Source organism: Oncorhynchus kisutch, linkage group LG13, assembly GCF_002021735.2.
Source record: "Oncorhynchus kisutch isolate 150728-3 linkage group LG13, Okis_V2, whole genome shotgun sequence".
In the NCBI taxonomy this organism is placed as follows: domain Eukaryota; kingdom Metazoa; phylum Chordata; class Actinopteri; order Salmoniformes; family Salmonidae; genus Oncorhynchus; species Oncorhynchus kisutch.
This window is the reverse complement of record NC_034186.2, coordinates 7,362,284-7,384,665: the sequence shown is the minus strand read 5'-3', so window position 1 is coordinate 7,384,665 and position 22,382 is coordinate 7,362,284. Positions and strand designations below refer to the sequence as shown.

At 45.5% G+C, this 22,382-nt stretch overlaps 1 protein-coding gene across 2 annotated transcripts; it reads left to right on the top strand.

The window, feature by feature from the left end:
* The first annotated feature begins 1,527 nt into the window (after positions 1-1,527).
* enc3 (ectodermal-neural cortex 3) lies at positions 1,528-21,874 on the top strand. Of its 2 annotated transcripts, none has more exons than XM_031785487.1 (3): positions 1,528-1,793; positions 8,175-9,994; positions 20,681-21,874. In XM_031785487.1, exon 2 carries the CDS (start codon positions 8,182-8,184, stop codon positions 9,949-9,951), a length of 1,770 nt encoding a protein of 589 aa, XP_031641347.1. In that variant the 5' UTR covers positions 1,528-1,793; positions 8,175-8,181; the 3' UTR covers positions 9,952-9,994; positions 20,681-21,874. The 2 variants fall into 2 exon arrangements, with proteins under 2 accessions (XP_031641347.1, XP_031641346.1); XM_031785486.1 differs by having other exon boundaries at positions 20,678-21,874.
* Positions 21,875-22,382: the final 508 nt, after the last annotated feature.

The following is a 22,382-nucleotide window of genomic DNA, read 5'->3' as shown; positions in this document are numbered from 1 at the left end:
GACAGGTAGACATGTAGACAGGGAGGCAGACATGTAGACAGGGAGGCAGGTAGACAGGGAGGCAGGCAGGCAGGTAGACAGGCAGACAGGTAGACATGTAGACAGGGAGGCAGGCAGGTAGACATGTAGACAGGCAGGTAGACAGGCAGACATGTAGACAGGGAGGCAGGCAGGTAGACAGGCAGACATGTAGACAGGGAGGCAGGCAGGTAGACAGGCAGACATGTAGACAGGGAGGCAGGCAGGTAGACAGGCAGACAGGGAGGCAGGCAGGTAGACAGGCAGACATGTAGACAGGGAGGCAGGCAGGTAGACAGGTAGACAGGGAGGCAGGCAGGTAGACAGGCAGACATGTAGACAGGGAGGCAGGCAGGCAGGCAGGCAGATAGACAGGCAGACAGGCAGACATGTAGACAGGCAGGTAGACAGGCAGACATGTAGACAGGGAGGCAGGCAGGCAGGCAGACATGTAGACAGGGAGGCAGGCAGACATGTAGACAGGGAGGCAGGCAGGCAGGCAGACAGGGAGGCAGGCAGGCAGTCAGGTAGACAGGGAGGCAGGCAGGCAGGCAGGCAGGCAGGTAGACAGGGAGGCAGGCAGGTAGACAGGCAGGCAGGCAGGCATGTAGACAGGTAGACAGGTAGACAGGGAGGCAGGCAGGCAGGCAGGCAGGTAGACAGGGAGGCAGGTGAGGGATCCTCTCCTCCTCTGGATTGGGACAGTCTGATGCTGCCTAAGGAGTTTTTCCTAGCCACTGTGCTTCTGCCTCTGCATTGCTTGCTCTTTAATGTTTGGTATCTGTAAAGCACTTTGTGACAATTGCTGATGTAAAAAAGGTCTAAATAAAATGAATGTGATTGATAGATGCTGCCTCTATCTGGGTTTCTCTCTCTATGTGCTTACATTTGTTTTGTTGGTATGGCATACTATTGGGGAATATTGAGTTCGGCATTAATGTACCATTCCAGAGATTATTCTCTGAGCATAAATCCATTCAGTGTTATAACAAAAATGTGTGCTAAATGGCACGGTAATAACTTCTAATTCCCCTAATCTACATCCCTGATTACCATACTAAATCCTTCAGAAAATTACAAGAATTTACCAAAAAACAATGAGCCATCGTCTGTATTATTGGACTTTGACCAACCTCACATTACAATGTGTACTGTACATGTAAGTGGGTAGTAGTACAATAGCCCTCTTTTCTTATCTGTAGACATTCAAGCATATTGGTGAAGTGTATAGCAAACCCTTATAAAACTGTTTCATTTAAAGAAATCATATATATTGAATAAACAATGATAAAAACAGCTTGTCTAAGTATTTGTCATGTTTTCTATCAATATCTGTCACAAAATGGATATGTAATTGCCTAGTTACATAAAGATTAAATAAAAAAGATATAATTAAAAAAATATATTATATTATTCAATTGTTCAGGGGGGGGGAATCTCAAACTTTCTTCTCTGCTGTGATTGGACGAGAGCATACATGAGTAGGAGGTGCTTATGGAGCTGTAGCTTGTGCTTCGTTACAGCTGTAGATATTGTCTACAACGCAGACGCACTGTGAACAACTTTGCAAACGCTTACATTTATTGTGTATTAAAAACACAGAGAAATAAAACAGATGGGTTACCAGTGTTTCAGCTTTCTAGGAGAAACATCGTCTGAACTTCGTTACTTAGAAAGCTATTTCGTGAACTAATACATTAAACTCACGAAGAAGTTGGGTGCCCATTCCATTGTGTTTTGGTCGGATATTCCTGCTTTGCTCCAAGACGATTTAGGTAAGGATTTGTTTCGATCACAGAGATACGTTCTTGTTTGACACTTCTTGTACTTCCGAAATATAACTAGCTGCTTGTAACATCCGATCCGTTGATCCGGAGCTTGCAATTGTAGCCGTGTATGTTTGCCAGGCTGATCTAAGTTCGGAAGAAACTGAGCGCATGCTGGACATGGTTTACATTTAAAGACTGTCCAGATCTTTGGCGGCTACTAATAAGTATGCACAAAAGACTGCGCGAAACGAATGTGATTTCAGTGTGTCGTGTTGGAGTCCTTGCTCCTCGGTCGTTTGGTTAAGCACAATGTTTGTATTTTTCTTATTCTATTAATGTATTGATTTGCAGGTGTTTTTTGGGACAGCCTCGTGAAATGTGAATATTTCAATTTATTAAACAGTTCCCTGTGCCGTCAAGCAATGGAATGTTTTCTGAAATAACTACAATTAATTGTATATAATTTAGTTGAAGAAATTCAGTGATTCTTAATTGCATTTTGGCTATCAAACAATATTATGAATTCATATTTTTTTAAAGTTACATAATTTGCTTTTAGTGTTGCACAATTCGGACAATTTATAGCCTGAAGGGGATGTTCTATAAGGTGTTCGGTTTTACACAGGGACTTGAATGCGTTGCCTATGGCACCGTCTAAAATGAGAGAGCTACGGAGGGAACAGTCATGGGAGGTTGGCACGGTGATTCATAGGCGTAAAATGCTGATAAAAGCCACGAAAGGGATGTCCACACCCAGGTAGCATACTTATTCACCTCACCTGGTTATGTAATATAACTAGGTATTTAATGAGAATTAAATTATATTTTTATGCATTTGTCAGTAAATAATTGATTACTGGTAGATTTGACAGATTTTTGATTCCCTTGTTGCCAGTGTGTAAACACAAACCTTATCATGTATCCTTTCATCTTCCAAGTCCAGAGTTCATTTCCGGATCCATCCTACTGATAAGAGATGATAGCTTTATAGACTAATGACATTTTGTGGCCAGGCTTGTATTTATTCAGGATGGGAGTGTCAGGGTTAATTTTCAATGCTTTAACATCTATGCTGGCAGGGTAAGGGCTTCTTTACACCACTTTGACAACACAAACTAGGTCCAATAATACACTTTTGGGCAACCTGACCAAATTCACATAGACGTACATGTGTGTTATAGATCTGTCACTCTCATTGAAAGCAAGTCTAAGAAGCAGATTTGTTCTATGTGCGCTATTTCAATACTTCAATTTACGTTTAAAAAAAAAGAAGTTTTAGATGGTACAATGATTTATCTACACAATAATTTCTTGTTTTGTAACAAACTGAAATTAGGCATTCTTAGAATTTTAGGAACCAGGAAATAGCCGAGAGATATCTCCCTAGTGCATCTTTGAAAGATCTGCTCAAGAGAGATCTACCACATCTATACCACATACCCCCTTCTGAGTGTTCTAGTGTAAAGACAAGGCCGTGGCTACAGATGCGTTTTCGCCCACGCCCCGTCCCTTCCAGAAACCTCTTGTTAAAACTTCGGATCCGGATCACGTAATGCACACGTTATTCTACGCATTCGTAGCTGCTCCTCCTCTTCACGTGTATCTCTTTTACGCACCCTCATTTTAACCACGATGATGTAGCTTATGTCTCTGCCTCATTTCTGCACAGCTTAAATAAAATACAACATTTGGCGATTTGAACGAACAATCCAAAACATGTAATATTATGAAGGTTATAACCTTCTCTGTCTGTTTTAACAAATAGTGTAGTTGCACAAGCAAGACCCAGTCCCGGATAGTTTGGACACGTTTTGTGTGATGCGGGCTAATCTTTTTAGAGTTGCTGCCATATCGTAGTTGCTGGAAGAAGAAACAAAAACACGACTTGTCTGCCTACTGCGCATCTTATTCAATGTTTGCAATGATGATGGAAAAAGTAATTTACAGTCGCCAATTAGACTGCGTGTCTGTCTTGCAGCGGAACGTATATCTGTATCCAGACGGGTAAAAATAGTTTGAAAATGGGCGCATTCGTTATGCATCGCTCCGTACCATAGTTAGGCCATATGCTGATATAGCGGTGAGAGTAAATAGCTGCATGTAACTCAGCATCTAAGAACATGAAATCACTAGACTGACTGTTTTGTATCGTGTTTATGTTTTGAAATACTGACGGCAAAGTTTGTACGAATATGTTGATAATGTAAATAGTTGCATGTAGCCTACTCCCCTCCTGGAAAAGAAAGAACATGACATTGTGCTTATTAAAAGCCTAGTGAGGTGATGCAACAGTAAGAACAGTTTGGTGTAAAACATGAAGTTTGTAGACTAAACAAGTGACCAGACAAAGGCGACCAAGGATGCGGAAGCGGAGCACCCAGCATGTCAACAGTGGTGGAAAAAGTACCCGAATGTCATACTTGAGGAAAAGTAAAGATAACTTCATAAAAATGACTAAAGTGAAAGTCACCAAGTAAAAAACGACTTGGGTAAAAGTATTTGGTTTTAAATATACTTAAGTATCAACAGTAAATGTAATTGCTAAAATGTGTTTAAGTAGCAACAGTAAATGTAATTGCTCAAATGTGTTTAAGTATCAACAGTATAAAACAAATCAAATTCCTTATGTTAAACAAACCAGACGGCACAAATGTTCTTGTTTTTAAAATGTACAGATAGCCAGGGGCACACTCCATGTACAAACCAAGCATTTGTGTTTAGTGAGTCTGCCAGATCAGAGGCAGTAGGGACGACTAGGGATGTTCTCTGTTTAGTGAGTCTGCCAGATCAGAGGCAGTAGGGATGACCAGGGATGTTCTCTGTTTAGTGAGTCCACCAGATCAGAGGCAGTAGGGATGACCAGGGATGTTCTCTGTTTAGTGAGTCTGCCAGATCAGAGGCAGTAGGGACGACCAGGGATGTTCTCTTGATAAGTGTGTGAATTGAAAAAAAAAATCTGTTCTGTTAAGCATTCAAAATGTAACAAGTACTTTTGGTTGTCAGGGAAAATGTGAGGAGTAAAAAGTAAATCATTTTATTTAGGACTGGTAGTGGAGTAAAAGTTGTTCAGAAATATAATCTAAATATACCGTGTCCAAACTCTCCGGGACTGGGTCTTGCTTGTGCAACTACACTATTAGTTAAAACAGACAGAGAAGGTTATAACCTTCATAATATTACATGTTTTGGATTGTTTGGATAGTCTCCCTAAAGACAAGGTTCAGGAGCTTGTGTTCAGCGAGGAACTGGAGGTGGAGGATGAGAGCCTGGTGTACGAGGCTGTGATAGACTGGGTCTTGCTTGTGCAACTACACTATTAGTTAAAACAGACAGAGAAGGTTATAACCTTCATAATATTACATGTTTTGGATTGTTTGGATAGTCTCCCTAAAGACAAGGTTCAGGAGCTTGTGTTCAGCGAGGAACTGGAGGTGGAGGATGAGAGCCTGGTGTACGAGGCTGTGATAGACTGGGTCTTGCTTGTGCAACTACACTATTAGTTAAAACAGACAGAGAAGGTTATAACCTTCATAATATTACATGTTTTGGATTGTTTGGATAGTCTCCCTAAAGACAAGGTTCAGGAGCTTGTGTTCAGCGAGGAACTGGAGGTGGAGGATGAGAGCCTGGTGTACGAGGCTGTGATAGACTGGGTCTTGCTTGTGCAACTACACTATTAGTTAAAACAGACAGAGAAGGTTATAACCTTCATAATATTACATGTTTTGGATTGTTTGGATAGTCTCCCTAAAGACAAGGTTCAGGAGCTTGTGTTCAGCGAGGAACTGGAGGTGGAGGATGAGAGCCTGGTGTACGAGGCTGTGATAGACTGGGTCTTGCTTGTGCAACTACACTATTAGTTAAAACAGACAGAGAAGGTTATAACCTTCATAATATTACATGTTTTGGATTGTTTGGATAGTCTCCCTAAAGACAAGGTTCAGGAGCTTGTGTTCAGCGAGGAACTGGAGGTGGAGGATGAGAGCCTGGTGTACGAGGCTGTGATAGACTGGGTCTTGCTTGTGCAACTACACTATTAGTTAAAACAGACAGAGAAGGTTATAACCTTCATAATATTACATGTTTTGGATTGTTTGGATAGTCTCCCTAAAGACAAGGTTCAGGAGCTTGTGTTCAGCGAGGAACTGGAGGTGGAGGATGAGAGCCTGGTGTACGAGGCTGTGATAGACTGGGTCTTGCTTGTGCAACTACACTATTAGTTAAAACAGACAGAGAAGGTTATAACCTTCATAATATTACATGTTTTGGATTGTTTGGATAGTCTCCCTAAAGACAAGGTTCAGGAGCTTGTGTTCAGCGAGGAACTGGAGGTGGAGGATGAGAGCCTGGTGTACGAGGCTGTGATAGACTGGGTCTTGCTTGTGCAACTACACTATTAGTTAAAACAGACAGAGAAGGTTATAACCTTCATAATATTACATGTTTTGGATTGTTTGGATAGTCTCCCTAAAGACAAGGTTCAGGAGCTTGTGTTCAGCGAGGAACTGGAGGTGGAGGATGAGAGCCTGGTGTACGAGGCTGTGATAGACTGGGTCTTGCTTGTGCAACTACACTATTAGTTAAAACAGACAGAGAAGGTTATAACCTTCATAATATTACATGTTTTGGATTGTTTGGATAGTCTCCCTAAAGACAAGGTTCAGGAGCTTGTGTTCAGCGAGGAACTGGAGGTGGAGGATGAGAGCCTGGTGTACGAGGCTGTGATAGACTGGGTCTTGCTTGTGCAACTACACTATTAGTTAAAACAGACAGAGAAGGTTATAACCTTCATAATATTACATGTTTTGGATTGTTTGGATAGTCTCCCTAAAGACAAGGTTCAGGAGCTTGTGTTCAGCGAGGAACTGGAGGTGGAGGATGAGAGCCTGGTGTACGAGGCTGTGATAGACTGGGTCTTGCTTGTGCAACTACACTATTAGTTAAAACAGACAGAGAAGGTTATAACCTTCATAATATTACATGTTTTGGATTGTTTGGATAGTCTCCCTAAAGACAAGGTTCAGGAGCTTGTGTTCAGCGAGGAACTGGAGGTGGAGGATGAGAGCCTGGTGTACGAGGCTGTGATAGACTGGGTAAAGGCGGACATAGAGAGGAGGCTGGGTGACCTTCCGGAGCTGCTGCGCTGTGTGCGTCTGGCCCTGCTGCCCGAGACATACCTGCTGAAGAACGTGGCCTCTGAGGAGCTGGTGATGGGACACAAAGTGGGCCGGGAGATCAAACATTGAATAAGATGCGCAGTAGGCAGACAAGTCGTGTTTTTGTTTCTTCTTCCAGGAACTACGATATGGCAGCAACTCTAAAAAGATTAGCCCGCATCACACAAAACGTGTCCAAACTATCCGGGACTGGGTCTTGCTTGTGCAACTACACTATTTGTTAAAACAGACAGAGAAGGTTATAACCTTCATAATATTACATGTTTTGGATTGTTCGTTCAAATCGCCAAATGTTGTATTTTATTTAAGCTGTGCAGAAATGAGGCAGAGACATAAGCTACATCATCGTGGTTAAAAAGTGGGTGCGTAAAAGAGATACACGTGAAGAGGAGGAGCAGCTACGAATGCGTAAAATAACGTGTGCGTTACGTGATCCGGATGTGCATTACGTGATCCCCCCCCCCCCCCCCCCCCCCCAAACTCCTTATCTGTAGCCACTCCGTAAAAACAACAGCTGTCCTTGCAAGAATTCCCTTTAATACCAGTGGACAGCATTTTTGCTCTGTTAGCCAAATAGAAAATGAAAAAAGGCTCTTTAAAATAGCCGCACATTTGTCAATCATTGCATTAATCAAGTGTGCAGCACTATGTGCAACATGGCTTAGATGAGGCTCCTGTATAGTTTGAATTTCTATCCTTATTTTGTTTGTCTATATACAACGGTATTTACGGTATGCCAATAGCTGTCCTCGCCAAAGCTGCAGGAAGTAGGGCCTGCAGCACCCCCTGAATCAATAAATCATAAAATATTATGTAATTTTTTTTGGGGGGGTACATTTTTTCTCTCACAAAAGTAGTGCACTGGGCTTTAATAGTCCTGTATTAGCGGATCTACCAGTCTGCAGCGCCAGCATGGGCAAAAAGATTTGTCTGCAGCCCCCCCCCCCCCATTTTACAGCACCCCCACCCCAAAACTACTCACACATGAAACAGGAATGTGGCTTTGGCCACACCACATCCCAAGGCTAGTGTAAACAGAAGTTGCAAATTTTTGTAATGTGAATGTCCCTAATAAGTCTGAACATATTTCAATATCCAAGACCATGTCAAGCCTGTAAAGCTAAAGAAAATGATGATTCATAATGACATTTTAGACCAATATATATATATATAGATATGTTTGCTAACATTGTGTTTGCTTGCCCTCCAGGTCCAAGATGTCTGTGAGCAACCACGAAAACAGGAAGTCCCGCTCTAGCTCTGGCTCCATGAACATCCAGCTATTCCACAAGACGTCTCATGCAGACAGCCTCCTGACCCAGCTCAACCTGCTCCGTAAGCGAAGAGTCTTCACTGACGTGGTCCTGAGGGCCGGGAACCGGGTTTTCCCTTGCCACCGTGCAGTGCTGGCCTCCTGCAGCCGCTACTTTGAGGCCATGTTTAACGGAGGCCTGAGGGAGAGCCGCGATGCCGAGGTCAACTTCCACGACTCGCTGCACCCAGAGGTGCTGGAGTTGCTGTTAGACTATGCCTACTCGGCCCGCGTCATCATCAACGAGGAGAACGCAGAGTCCCTTCTGGAGGCCGGGGACATGCTCCAGTTTCATGACATCCGAGACGCCTGCTCTGAGTTCCTAGAGAAAAACCTGGCACCGTCCAACTGCCTGGGCATGATGCTGCTGTCGGACGCCCACCAGTGCCAGCGGCTCTACGAGCTCTCCTGGAGGATGTGCCTGGCCAACTTCGCCACCCTCAACAGGACGGAGGACTTCCTTAGTCTCCCTAAAGACAAGGTTCAGGAGCTTGTGTTCAGCGAGGAACTGGAGGTGGAGGATGAGAGCCTGGTGTACGAGGCTGTGATAGACTGGGTAAAGGCGGACATAGAGAGGAGGCTGGGTGACCTTCCGGAGCTGCTGCGCTGTGTGCGTCTGGCCCTGCTGCCCGAGACATACCTGCTGAAGAACGTGGCCTCTGAGGAGCTGGTGATGGGACACAAAGTGGGCCGGGAGATCGTGGAGGATGCAGTGCGATGTAAGATGAGGATCCTCCAGAACGACGGCATTGTGACGGGGTTCTGCGCCAGGCCCAGGAAGGTCAGCCAGGCCCTGCTTCTCCTGGGAGGTCAGACCTTCATGTGTGACAAGGTGTACATGATTGACAACAAGACCAAGGAGATCACCCCCAAAACGGACATCCCCAGCCCCCGTAAGGAGTGCAGCGCCTGTGCCATTGGCTGCAAGGTCTATGTGACTGGGGGGAGAGGCTCTGAGAACGGGGCCTCCAAAGACATGTGGGTCTATGACACCCTGCATGATGAGTGGTCCAAAGCAGCGCCCATGCTGGTGGCCAGGTTCGGACACGGGACAGCTGAGCTCGACCACATCCTGTACGTTGTAGGTGGACACACCTCTCTGGCCGGCTCCTTCCCAGCCTCTCCGTCAGTCTCTCTCAAACAGGTGGAACAGTATGACCCACAGACCAACAAGTGGATCCTCGTAGCTCCTCTCAGAGAGGGGGTTAGCAATGCTGCAGTGGTGGGGGCCAAGAACAAGCTGTTTGTCTTCGGGGGCACCAGCGTCAACCGAGATAAGTTTCCCAAGGTGCAGTGCTTCGACCCGGTCCAGAACAGGTGGACGGTGCCTGCTTCCTGCCCTCAGCTCTGGCGCTACACGGCGGCGGCTGTCGTAGGCAACCACGTCGTAGTGATCGGTGGAGACACAGAGTTCTCGGCCAGCTCGGCCTACCGCTTCAACAGTGAGACGTTCCAGTGGTCCAAGTTCGGGGATGTGATGGCCAAGAGGATCAGCTGTCACGCGGTGGCGTCGGGCAACCGGCTGTACGTGGTGGGAGGATACTTTGGGGCTCAGAGGTGCAAGACCCTGGACTGTTACGACCCCTCTACAGACTCGTGGGACAGCGTGACCAGCGTGCCCTACTCGTTGATCCCCACAGCTTTCGTCAGCACCTGGAAGTACCTCTCAGCGTAGCGACTGACGGGGCAACAGGAAGAAATGGCTGTTAGGATCATTGGTGAGTTGCTTCTTCAAACACGTACAAAACAACAGGTCACACAGACCCAGGTTAAACTCTTAAAAACAATAAGAATGGAAATTGCAGTGTCTCAAAGAAGTTGGGGAGATAAAATTGATAAACCATATTAAGAGGGCGGCACAGGCAAGGGCATATTTTTTTTTTTAAACATGCAAATGAGAAGACGGTTTGTCTCCGCAGAGCTATTAAAGAGATTAATCACAGACAAAACGAATCCATGTGTTTCAAATCGAACTTCAGCAATGGAAACAAACTAATGGGACAAAAAAAAACGAATTGGTAACACATCGTCCCCCTCTAGATTGACCCAAATCCTATAAATCTGGAGGACAGTGCGCAGGAAGAGGTCATGTCACTTTGTTCCACTCTGGTCTCAGTCGATATTAAAGCATCACTCTCCTTCATAGTTGTTCAACCCTTACTACACTATGGCCTTAAATACAAAATAGTTGACTGGATTTATATAGCTTTCCAGGTGCTCGAGGACTTTACAACACTTTCGGTCGGGCGAGATCAGTCATTTGTCCTCTTGTCAGTTCGGTATCAGTGACCCCAAGCACAGGTGGACATCGAAGGGACCGACAAACCGTTTCAGTCCTCTGTTGTCATGGTTGTCATGGTTGCCGATGACTACAACATTATCTAATCGGGGCCTCTGGCTGGGTCTCTGGCTGGGTGTTGGATGATAAACATGGAGAAGTCAGTAGTTTATGGAGCAGTAGGAAATATGAATGTCAGCCTGGCAGTAATTACAGAGACACAGAGCCGCTCCACGTCGCTCTAGCCCTCAATCACTTTCAGCACAGGAGCAAGGCAGAGTTCAGGCCTGTGCATGCAATACACTACAGTCCCTTGGTGAGGAGTGTGCAATATCTGTGAGTTGGCCTCAGGCTCTATCCTCTAGGTCCTAGGATGTGGCAACAGGGGCGTCAATTTGGTATGGCAGTCGCAACTACAATTTACACTGAACAGAAATAGAAATGAACATGTAAAGTGTGTTGGTCGCATATTTCACAAGTTGAAATAAAAGATACCAGATACCAGGTACGCACAAACTATTCTCACTAATTTGTTTCCATCCCTGTTTGTGAGCATTTCTCCTTTGCCCAAGATCATCCATTCACACGACAGGTGTGGCATATCAAGAAGCTGATTAAACAGCATGATCTTTACAGAGGTGCATCTTGTGCTGGGGACAGTAAAAGACCACTCTAAAATGTGCAGTTGTGTCTCACAACACAATGCCACAGATGTTGCAAGTTTTTGGCGCATTCAATTGGCATGTTGACTGCAGGAATGTCCACCGGAGATGTTGCCAGATATTTGAATGTTGATTTCTCTACCATAAGCCGCATCGTCATTTTAGAGAATTTGTCAGTATTCCAACAGGACGGGATCGTCAGAAACCAGCCACCCAGACAGCAGAAGAAGAAGAATTTTTGCGTGCTCGTTGCCCTCACCAGGGTCTTAACCTGACTGCAGTTTGGTGTCGTAACCAATTAAAAAATATTATTATAATATTTTTTTTCAGTGCAAATGCTCACCTACAATGGTCACTGGCATGCTAGAGAAGTGTGCTCTTAATGTAATAATCCCAGTTTCAACTGGGCCGGGCAGATGACAGCATGTATGGCGGTTTGTTGATGGCAACGTTATGAACATACGTTTGTTGATGGCAACGTTGTGAGTACCCCATGGTGGGGTTCACCAAGCAGAAATAAGCTTTTATTGATGGCAGTTTGAATGCACAGAGATACCGTGACTAGATCCTGAGGCCCATTGCTGTGCCATTCATCCATCACCTCATGTTTCAGCATTATAATGCACAGCCTCATGTCGCAAAAATTGGTACACCGTTCCTGGAAGCTGAAAATGTCCCAGTTCTTCCATGGCCTCCTACATACTCACCAGACATGTCACCAATGAGCATGTTTGGGATGCTCTGCATCGATGTGTATAACAGCGTGTTCCAGTTCCCGCCAATATCCAGCAACTTCGCACATCCATTGAAGAGGAGTGGGTCAACATTCCACAGGCCACAGTCAACAACCTGATCAACTCTATGTGAAGGAGATGTGTCTCGCTGCATGAGGCAAATGGTGGTCACACCAGATACTGACTGGTTTTCTGATCCACTACCCTACCTTTTTTTTAAAGACATCTGTTAGTCACAGATACATCTGTCTATTCCCAGTCATGTGAAATCCATAGATAATCACATTTTTTATGAATTTATTTTAAATGCCTGATTTCCTTTATATATGAACTGTAGTTCAGTAAAATTGTTAATTTTAGCATGTTGCGTTTTATATTTTCAGTATAAAATACGCTACTAAAATCATTCCAATCCTGATTTAAAAAAAAATATTATTTTTTTTAAAGCAAATGCAGTTTAGCGGTATTGGCAGGCTGATTTGAGGACCATGTGGACGATCTGGGAGTGGGATGGAAGGATGTTTGTATGGCTCGCTGACTTTATCGATGCAGCTGCAGTGAACAGCTCAACTTTTTCTCAAAACAGTACAGAGGTAAAGAAGGCTGTAGGTAACTACTGTTTTGACTGGCTATAACCGGAATAGAAAGAGGAGTGGGAGGCCCCGGTGCACAACTGAGCAAGAGGACAAGTATATTAGTGTGTCTAGTTTGAGAAACAGACACTTCAAGTCCTCAACTGGCAGCTTCATTAAATAGTACTCGCAAAACAACAGTCTCAACATCAACAGTGAAGAGGCGACTCTGGGATGCTGGCCTTCTAGGTAGAGTTCCTCTGTCCAGTGTCTGTTTTGCCCATCTTAATCTTTGATATGGCTGAGATGTTTTTATCTTTGCAACTCTGCCTAGAAGGCCAACATCCCAGAGTCGCCTCTTCACTGTTGACGTTGAGACTGGTGTTTTGCGGCTACTATTTAATGAAGCTGCCAGTTGAGGATTTGTGAGGCGTCTGTTTCTCAAACTAGACACTAATGCACTTGTCCTGTTGCTCAGCTGTGCCCCGGGGCCTCCCACTCTTTCTATTCTGGTTAGGGCCGGTTTGCGCTGTTCTGTGAAGGGAGTAGTACACAGCATTGTACGAGATCTTCAGTTTCTTGGCAATTTCTCGCACGGAATAGCCTTCATTTCTCAGAACAAGAATAGACTGACGAGTTTCAGAAGAAAGTACTTTGTTTCTGGCCATTTTGAGCCTGCAATCGATCCCACAAATGCTGATGCTCCAGACACTCAACTTGTCTAAAGAAGGCCGGTTCTATTGCTTCTTTAATCAGCACAACAGTTTTCAGCTGTGCTAACATAATAGCAGAAGGGTTTTCTAATGATCAATTAGCCTTTAAAAATTAACTTTGATTAGCTAACACAACGTGCCATTGGAACACAGGAGTGATGGTTGCTGATAATGGGCCTCTGTACGCCTATGTAGATATTCCATAAAAAATCTGCTGTTTCCAGCAACAATAGTAATTTACAACATCAACAATGTCTACACTGTATTTCTGATCAATTTGATGTCATTTTAATGGACCAAAAAAAAATAGGCTTTTCTTTCAAAAACAAGGACATTTCTAAGTGACTCAACTTTTGAACGTGTGTGTGTATGTGTGCGCACCACATGATGTTAGTGGCACTTTAAATGGGGAGGATGGGCTCGTGGTAACGGGTGGAATAGAATTAGTGGAATGGCATTCCATTTACTCAGTTCCAGACATTATGTGCCAGCCTCCACTGACACACACACACACGATGCTTGCATCTAAACCATGTCAGTGGTCTACAGAAGAGGGTAGTAAGGGAAAGGCAGTGTGGAGGGGAGATGGTGAGAGAGAAACTGAGATGAGGAAGATATATTTTGCTGTGAACTTTCAACCAGGGTTTCAACCAGGGTAGGAAAAAACATAGGGTTTTCTCTCCCTCGTGTCGACAAGACTCCAGTTGGTTGCTAGAGAGTTCACTACACATTTGTAGTAAAAAGATTTTTGGGGTTTGACTGCTCTGAGAGTTGATCACTTTACATCTCGTAGTCTTGACTCTCCGTTGTAAAATTACATACATTTTGGCTTATAGCTAGCTGGTGGTTTTGGATTCGAATAATGCAGCCTGGGTTTCATGGTTTCATCGTCCAGGATTTATTTTTTAATTTAAGTACTGCATGTTGTTTCCAGAAATGGCAAAAGAGGCTCAGGGACTGTTCTGAAAGATCAACTTTGGGCAAAAAAAAATGTCTTTAAACGGTATAACTGATCAATGCACCATCATACCAGGTCATTTAACGCTTTAAAACAAAATGAATGAATACGTTTTCTTTTTTCCTACAGAAGGGCCATTTCTTACCGCTCTCTACTGCTTCTGTTCAAAAACACATTCTGTGATATAACATCAACACATACTGGAGGAGTTACTGGCTCGCGACAGCTGGCTCGCGACAGCTGGCTCGCCACGCCACAGCTGGCTCGCCACAGCTGGCTCGCCAAGCCACAGCTGGCTCGCCACAGCTGGCTCACTACGCCACAGCTGCCACGCCACAGCTGGCTCGCGACAGCTGGCTCGCCACAGCTGGCTCGCGACAGCTGGCTCGCCACGCCACAGCTGGCTCGCTACGGCTGGCTCGCTACAGCTGGCTGGCTCGCCACAGCTGGCTGGCTCACTACGCTACAGCTGGCTGGCTCACTACGCTACAGCTGGCTGGCTCACTACGCTACAGCTGGCTGGCTCGCTACGCTACAGCTGGCTCGCTACAGCTAACCAACTAACTACGTCGGTCGCGGCGTGCGTGACCAGAATGACACATCGATGAAACACCAAAGGCCCACCCTGTTTATGTTTAGAAAAAATATGGAAAGAGGAGGAGTTTGAGCACAAAAAAAAGTTCCAAGTCAACGTTTAACCACTGTCAAAATGTGGTGACTGTTTGTGCACTTTTCAGCAGCCGTGGCGTCACACAGGTGGGTGCTACATGTTCGGCAATGGAGGACCAGTACCGCCAGAGAACCGGGTCCTTTTGGAGGACCAGTACCGCCAGAGAACCGGGTCATTTTGGAGGACCGGTACCGACAGAGAACCGGGTCATTTTGGAGGACCGGTACCGACAGAGAACCGGGTCATTTTGGAGGACCGGTACCGACAGAGAACCGGGTCCTTTTGGAGGACCGGTACCGACAGAGAACCGGGTCCTTTTGGAGGACCGGTACCGACAGAGAACCGGGTCCTTTTGGAGGACCGGTACCGACAGAGAACCGGGTCCTTTTGGAGGACCGGTACCGACAGAGAACCGGGTCCTTTTGGAGGACCAGTACCGACAGAGAACCGGGTCCTTTTGGAGGACCAGTACCGACAGAGAACCGGGTCCTTTTGGAGGACCAGTACCGACAGAGAACCGGGTCCTTTTGGAGGACCAGTACCGACAGAGAACCGGGTCCTTTTGGAGGACCAGAACCGACAGAGAACCGGGTCCTTTTGGAGGACCAGAACCGACAGAGAGGCGCTCTGGGTCAATTTGTCACACTGCTTCTCTCTGGCTGTACTATTGATGCTTCCTCCTCTGAAGAGACGAGGCCTTTCCCGTCCAAACGGTCTCAACTCCTAGCCTTTCATCCCAAGCCAGATGGAGACGTTCCATCTTAATTTTACATTTTTTATTTGTTTAGCTTTTAATGCGCTTTGAGTTTTATTTTCTGTTATGAAAAGCATTTATACAAGTGAAAATTATTATTATTACTGTGTTTTACATGCTTATGAAACCACCCTGTCTTCCACTCATACCACACACACACACCACCCTTTTCCTTCTAATTCTAGAGGAATAAAAGTGTGGCTTTCAGTTCCATTGGTAATGATTTGGAGTGGGGAGATTTGAGCTGGAGTGGGGAGATTTGAGCTGGAGTGGGGAGATTTGAGTTGTCTTGGAGGTTTCTTCTAGTGTAATGATCAGCTAGTTTTCAGTTGTCTTCTCTCCAGTTGGGTCTGACCACAAATTCAGGCTACAATCCATTCACTCACTGTTGATGGGAAAAAAACTATTTGTGACTGTAAACACTCGTATTATGGTTTGTCATAGACTCCTAGTCTAGACAAGAAACAATCTGTTTTATTGTAGAGCAGAGGTCAAAGTGTAGATTTGTTGAGTGAGCTCCGTTAATCACACATGGCAGCAGGAACATGCAAACAATTCCACCAGTAATATTACAGCAAGGTACCAGTGCAACAGTTTTAACACAGTGAAACTAAATGGATACTGTATGAAAGGGAAAAGAATAGGTAAACGCCAGACTCCAAACAGAAACCCCTCCTGGATTCACCTCAGAAGGACGGGTTAGGAAGATGAATAAATGAGACATTTCAGTAACAGGTGAAATAAGTTAAACAGATTGGATTAGTTTAGAAAAATGTATGTTATTTTATCTTTGTGTTGCATAAGATTAATGCAAAAACAGATTTTGAAACAAACATATTTTGCAACTGCAATAGAGCATGCAGGAAAATATAATGATGGGTGTGGCTTTGAGTGTTTGTCATTCTTACTGTGTAGAATTTAAAAACAATATTCTACACCACATAGTTAATTGAACTATTTTTGAGTAAAAGAATAGGAACTCTGCTGTAATGACATTATTTCCTGTGGATTTGTTCTGTTTTCCCTTGTGCTTGTATAGCACCCTAGAGTAGTTAATCATGAGTTGAGGGAGTTGGGTCTTAGCTGACATATATGTGGGGGGGGGGTATCCTAGCTTAGCCCCAACACTGTGCTGGTGTAGGACTATAGACAGACAGAATGTAACCGGAGATCTGAGCACAAAGTTCAACGAGGTTTCCCCGGACACCCAACAGGCCTAGCAATGGCTGTTTGTTCTCACCCCCCCCCCTCCCCCCTCTTCTTTCTCTGCTCCCCCTCTCACAAACATCCCAGAAACAGAGGCCCATTTAAACTGTTCCAACTGAAACCTGAGGCTGTGGGGCGGCTCTGTGATGGGGCACACCTGGGCTGGGTCATAGGCCAATGGGCAGGCTTCAGTGGGCGCCTCCCCAGACTGCTGTTTTAAAGAAAGGGCCGAGGATGGATAGATGGATGGAGGGAGGAGAGAGGCTCAATACTAATGTTTTATTAAAGCCCACCAGGAACGCTCTCTGAATGAGCCTTTTTATAATGGCATCTGTGTTCAGCATCCCCCCCCTCCCCGAGAGAGCGAGGGTGAACTCGGGGCACGTGCCCACACTGTCTTGAGTCTCCAGAGTAATCAATCTGTCACGTTTATGGCCCTTGGCGCAGCATCATTTGCATAAAACGAATAGGGTTTTTATTGGCCTTTTCTCCGGAACACAAAGGGAGGATGTGCTTAAAATGGCCGACTAATCTTCAGACTATAATTTGATGATCACTTTAAAACAGATGAGTCGGCAGCGCTGTGGGGCTTCTTCGAACACTTTACACTATGTTTCCCTCAGAAGCATGTATCATTGAAGGGGGTGTCGGTCTGCATGTATCATTGAGGGGGTGTCGGTCTGCATGTATCATTGAAGGGGGTGTCGGTCTGCATGTATCATTGAAGGGGTGTTGGTCTGCATGTATCATTGAAGGGGGTGTCGGTCTGCATGTATCATTGAAGGGGGTGTCGGTCTGCATGTATCATTGAAGGGGGTGTCGGTCTGCATGTATCATTGAAGGGGGTGTCGGTCTGCATGTATCATTGAGGGGGTGTTGGTCTGCCACAGCTGTATTCTCTGTCCCACTGTTAGTCTCAGTCCAGCGTCTGCTAGGAACAATGTTTTATGCTAGAATTTGTCAGGCTCAACTCCTGGTAAGACAATGCTCGTTTGCATTAGTATGCTGTCTGACTTTACCTCACAGACAAGGGGGGGGGGTCTAATGAGCAGATCTTTTCAAGGGAGAGGGACGCTTTGCGAAACTGAAATTAGCCACTTGATTACTTCAGTTTGACGCAGCGGGTGTCCTTTTGGATTTATGTGACTTCTTTTATGACTGGGTGTGTAGCCTTTGATGCATTTCTTATCATTAAACACGCGCTTGTTCTGGAGATTTTCCTTGTAGCTAACAATGATTTAACATAGAGACCAAGGAACTGGACAGAGACTGAGCGATGATGGGCCATGGTCCAGTGCATTGTGGGGTAGCAGTATTGACTCCGGGTGGGTAGAGGCTGCAGGGTTTTGGTGAAAATACATCCTTCTGCGCAGGACTGGAACTACAGTCAACTCCTGATTCTGTGTACACTCAGGCCAAGCCCAAAAGTAGTGTACACTATATAGAGAAAAGGGTGCAGACTCTCTGGCTTACTGTCTGCAGTGGACTAACCAGACTCACTGGTATGGGCTGGTGTTAGGAAATAGGTGAAAAGCCAACTGTGAGGTAACACAGAGGAGAGTTTATGGCTGTTTGACCCTTCACTAATATGAAGAGACAGGCTGAGACGCACACAGACAAGCCAAGCCTATGTTGTCTGAGCCTGTCTGATGGTAGTAAAGGTGGTGACGACTGATCGTTGATCTCTGAGGTTCGGGAGTGTAGTTCACCTCATTGGGGTTGAGATTAGTTGCTTTGCAATGTGAATGCAGCTCAATGTGAAACCTGACTTTAAATAGAAAGATAACTATATTTAAAGGTGCCGTACTTGTGAAACAGTGATAGGGTGGCTGGCAGCAGAGGGTAGTACTCCTGGTGGTGCTGGCTTTAGTCGTCTACCCTGGTGGTGCCGGCTTTCGTCGTCTACCCTGGTGGTGCCGGCTTTCGTCGCCTACCCTGGTGGTGCTGGCTTTCGTCGCCTACCCTGGTGGTGCTGGCTTTTGTCATCTACCCTGGTGGTGCTGGCAGTGCCGGCTTTCGTCTTCCCTGGTGGTGCTGGCTTTCGTCGTCTTCCCTGGCGGTGCTGGCTTTCGTCGTCTTCCCTGGCGGTGCTGGCTTTCGTCGTCTTCCCTGGCGGTGCTGGCTTTCGTCGTCTACCCTGGCGGTGCTGGCTTTCTTCGTCTACCCTGGCGGTGCTGGCTTTCGTCGTCTACCCTGGCGGTGCTGGCGGTGCCGGCTTTCGTCGTCTACCCTGGAGGTGCTGGCGGTGCCGGCTTTCGTCGTCTACCCTGGCGGTGCCGGCTTTCGTCGTCTACACTAGTGGAAAATGTTTTATTAAAAAGAGCTGCAGGGACTGTGCCGGGACACCCGCACAGTGACACACACAAACACTTGCTGCAGTGGAAAGTCTCATCAGGCCTGCTGATGTGGTGTTATTAGCATATTAGTCAACATAAACAAAACCGTTTTTACATGTATTGTGTAATATGTTTGCACTATAGTATGAGAACAGCAGCCGCTCTCTAGTCCTTGTGGTAAATGGGTACAGGCCTTCGTAGCTGTGATGTGAGATTGTAGCCTCAGTAGCAGATACTGAGGAGACTCAGGCTCCTGCTGTATTACCAGGTTCCGCTCTGCTCTGAGAGGATACCCAGGTTCCGCTCTGCTCTGAGAGGAGGATACCCAGGTTCCGCTCTGCTCTGAGACGAGAGGATACCCAGGTTCCGCTCTGCTCTGAGACGAGAGGATACCCAGGTTCCGCTCTGCTCGGAGACGAGAGGATACCCAGGTTCCGCTCTGCTCGGAGACTAGAGGATACCCAGGTTCCGCTCTGCTCGGAGACGAGAGGATACCCAGGTTCCGCTCTGCTCTGAGACGAGAGGATACCCAGGTTCCGCTCTGCTCTGAGACGAGAGGATACCCAGGTTCCGCTCTGCTCTGAGACGAGAGGATACCCAGGTTCCGCTCTGCTCTGAGACGAGAGGATACCCAGGTTCCGCTCTGCTCTGAGACGAGAGGATACCCAGGTTCCGCTCTGCTCTGAGACGAGAGGATACCCAGGTTCCGCTCTGCTCTGAGACGAGATGATACCCAGGTTCCGCTCTGAGATGAGAGGATACCCAGGCTCTGCTATGGTAATGAGCTCATTAAGCTGCCTTAAACTACCCCAGCAGTCTCTGTCTGCTGTATCGCACCATGCTTTGGTGTCTGTTAGGCGCACCTATACACACAAACAAACAAACAGCTCCTGCAGACAGAATCGCATTAATTCCCCAAATGCAATTCAGAATATAACTTTTTATTTTTTTTCTTCAAATGAACTGTTCCATCTTAACAGCAGGCAAAGGAAATTAGATTCTAAAATATCTGAAGTCAAAGATAGACTGGGATATGAGAGTCCAGCTACAGAACCCAGAGGAATCACCACAATGTAGAATGTACATATCTACAGCTGAACAGATTTCTAGCTCCAGAGTTGACAAGCAGTACTTGTGTCAGTCTAGAATCATGATAAGCCTGGATGTGTATTGGTTTACGCCCATATTAGGGTTAAGGCATACGATTTAATTTGTTCTCTTTTTTTGTAATAATATTACAGCAATACAATATATTTTTTTGTAACGGGAACAACTCCAATCCTACATTTTGTGGGAATTTCTCTCCATCATAAAGCATGAAAAATTGTATGTTGATGAGCATGATAAGACACTACTGATGAGCTGTTATAATGGTCCACACTGCAGTATCTGCATTCTCACTTCCTGTATATGAGCTGTTGCTAGACATGTGGCAAGTGTTCACAGAAATGTGAATGATTCTCATGGACAAACTCAGAGTTCTTGGTATGCCTAACGCTTATCTTCTTTCTCTCTCAGCAGTGGTGTCTGGAATGCAGGCTTGTCTCCCTTCGGTGGCTGTGGAATGCAGTGGAGGTGTGAGGAGGGGTTGTCAACCTTGCCCTCCAGGCTTGCAGTCAGAAGAGAATCACATGTCCCCAGCTGCAGAGCAGGAGTGTGGCTAAACTGGGCCTAAGGTCGGGTGAGGAGAGGAGCGGCCTGTCCCTCCCAGCCCGCCTAATCTGATGTTTCCTCTGCTGAGTAACTTTCCATCGAGATACTGGCCTGAGCTGCACCAGACCACTGGGGAGGGGGGGGGGGGGGTGCTGCAGGAATGCCAGGCTGGGACTGTACTACAGAGGAACATGGATGCCGTACTGTACATCCCTCTGAGTCCTGGGGCTCATAGTGTGTTTATGACTGCTCCACTGACACTATGATCAGAGCATACAAACAGAATCTCTTCTATGGATTCTATTTCTACGTTTCAGAGACTTATAAACTCCAGAATGACTGCAGCCGAGGATAGGACGGATTGTGATGTCACTCTAAAGGAGCTGCCACATTGGTTCTCCTGCTCTGACAGAGAAGGGCATGGGGTCTGAGCCACTGGGCTCCTCCAAACACTGGGTTATTGACTGTGTTCCTCAGGTGGCATTTGTTGAACTAGTGACAAACTCAAGGAGGCCTTGCCCATGTTAGTTAGGAGTTAATTTTGGGAAGTGAAGTGTATGATTTTGTGCATAGAACAATCTTCCTGTTTATTTTTAGACTTGGACTCGAACTTCCCTCAATTTTGGTCAACTAAATTTGTATCTTCTTTCTCAACTCAAAACACACTGCAAAGAATGTGACTCATGGCTGAAGATACAAAAATCACAATTTGACTAAATGCCTGTTGTATGTTTCTTGTCTCAGGGTTTATGCAATTATTTGTGTTTGTGCGTAGTCTGGATGTACTGTTGCAACCTTTTTTTGTGTGTGTTTTCGTTTCTGTTTGTCCCTGGAAATGGCCTGAAAGAGGATGTTAAACTGAGCTCTGACTGTACAGACTGTCTCACTAACAGAACATTCACAGGATGGCTCGAATGCAATTAGACCCATTTTTAGGATCTGTCTTGAAGTTTAAACTCGTATCTACCCGAGGATGTCTTCACAGCTATGCTTTGCCAAGTTGTCTTTCATGTTCATTTGTCAACTGAAATATCTTTTATAAAAGTGACCCTTTACCATGAATCCGATCTAAGTAGTATTTGTGCCGGACCCTAATATTTTGGCCTGTTGAGGTTTTTAAACAGTGTTTTGATTTGCAGAAGGAATTGTCTTGTTTTTTTATTCTAATTTTGACAGCAAACATTCATGTTCACATTTGAGTAATATAGAGGTTAAGTGCCTTGCTCAAGGGCACATCAACAATTTTTTTCACCTAATCAGCTCGGGGATTTGAACCAGCAACTTTTCAGTTACTGGCCCAATGTGTTTCACCGCTAAGCTACATGCCGCCATATTCACGCTGTTCCTCCTTCTACAAAAACAGACGTCTGTACGTCAGAGAAGTCAAACCTGTGAAACCAACTGTTTTAAAGAATGGCATTTTCTACCATTTACCATATGTCATACTAATCTGGTTGGAAAACACAAGTTTATTTCTAGGAATGAACAGAATGTTTACAGCTGTTCACTTCACAGCATAGTACCTGCCTGATTATATAGTTGTCTAAGGGCACATTTTCCAAATGGAAAT

What these genes read in the sequence shown, in the direction of transcription:
- enc3 (XM_031785487.1), top strand. Translation starts at nt 8,182, where the DNA reads ATGTCTGTGAGCAACCACGAAAACAGGAAGTCCCGCTCTAGCTCTGGC.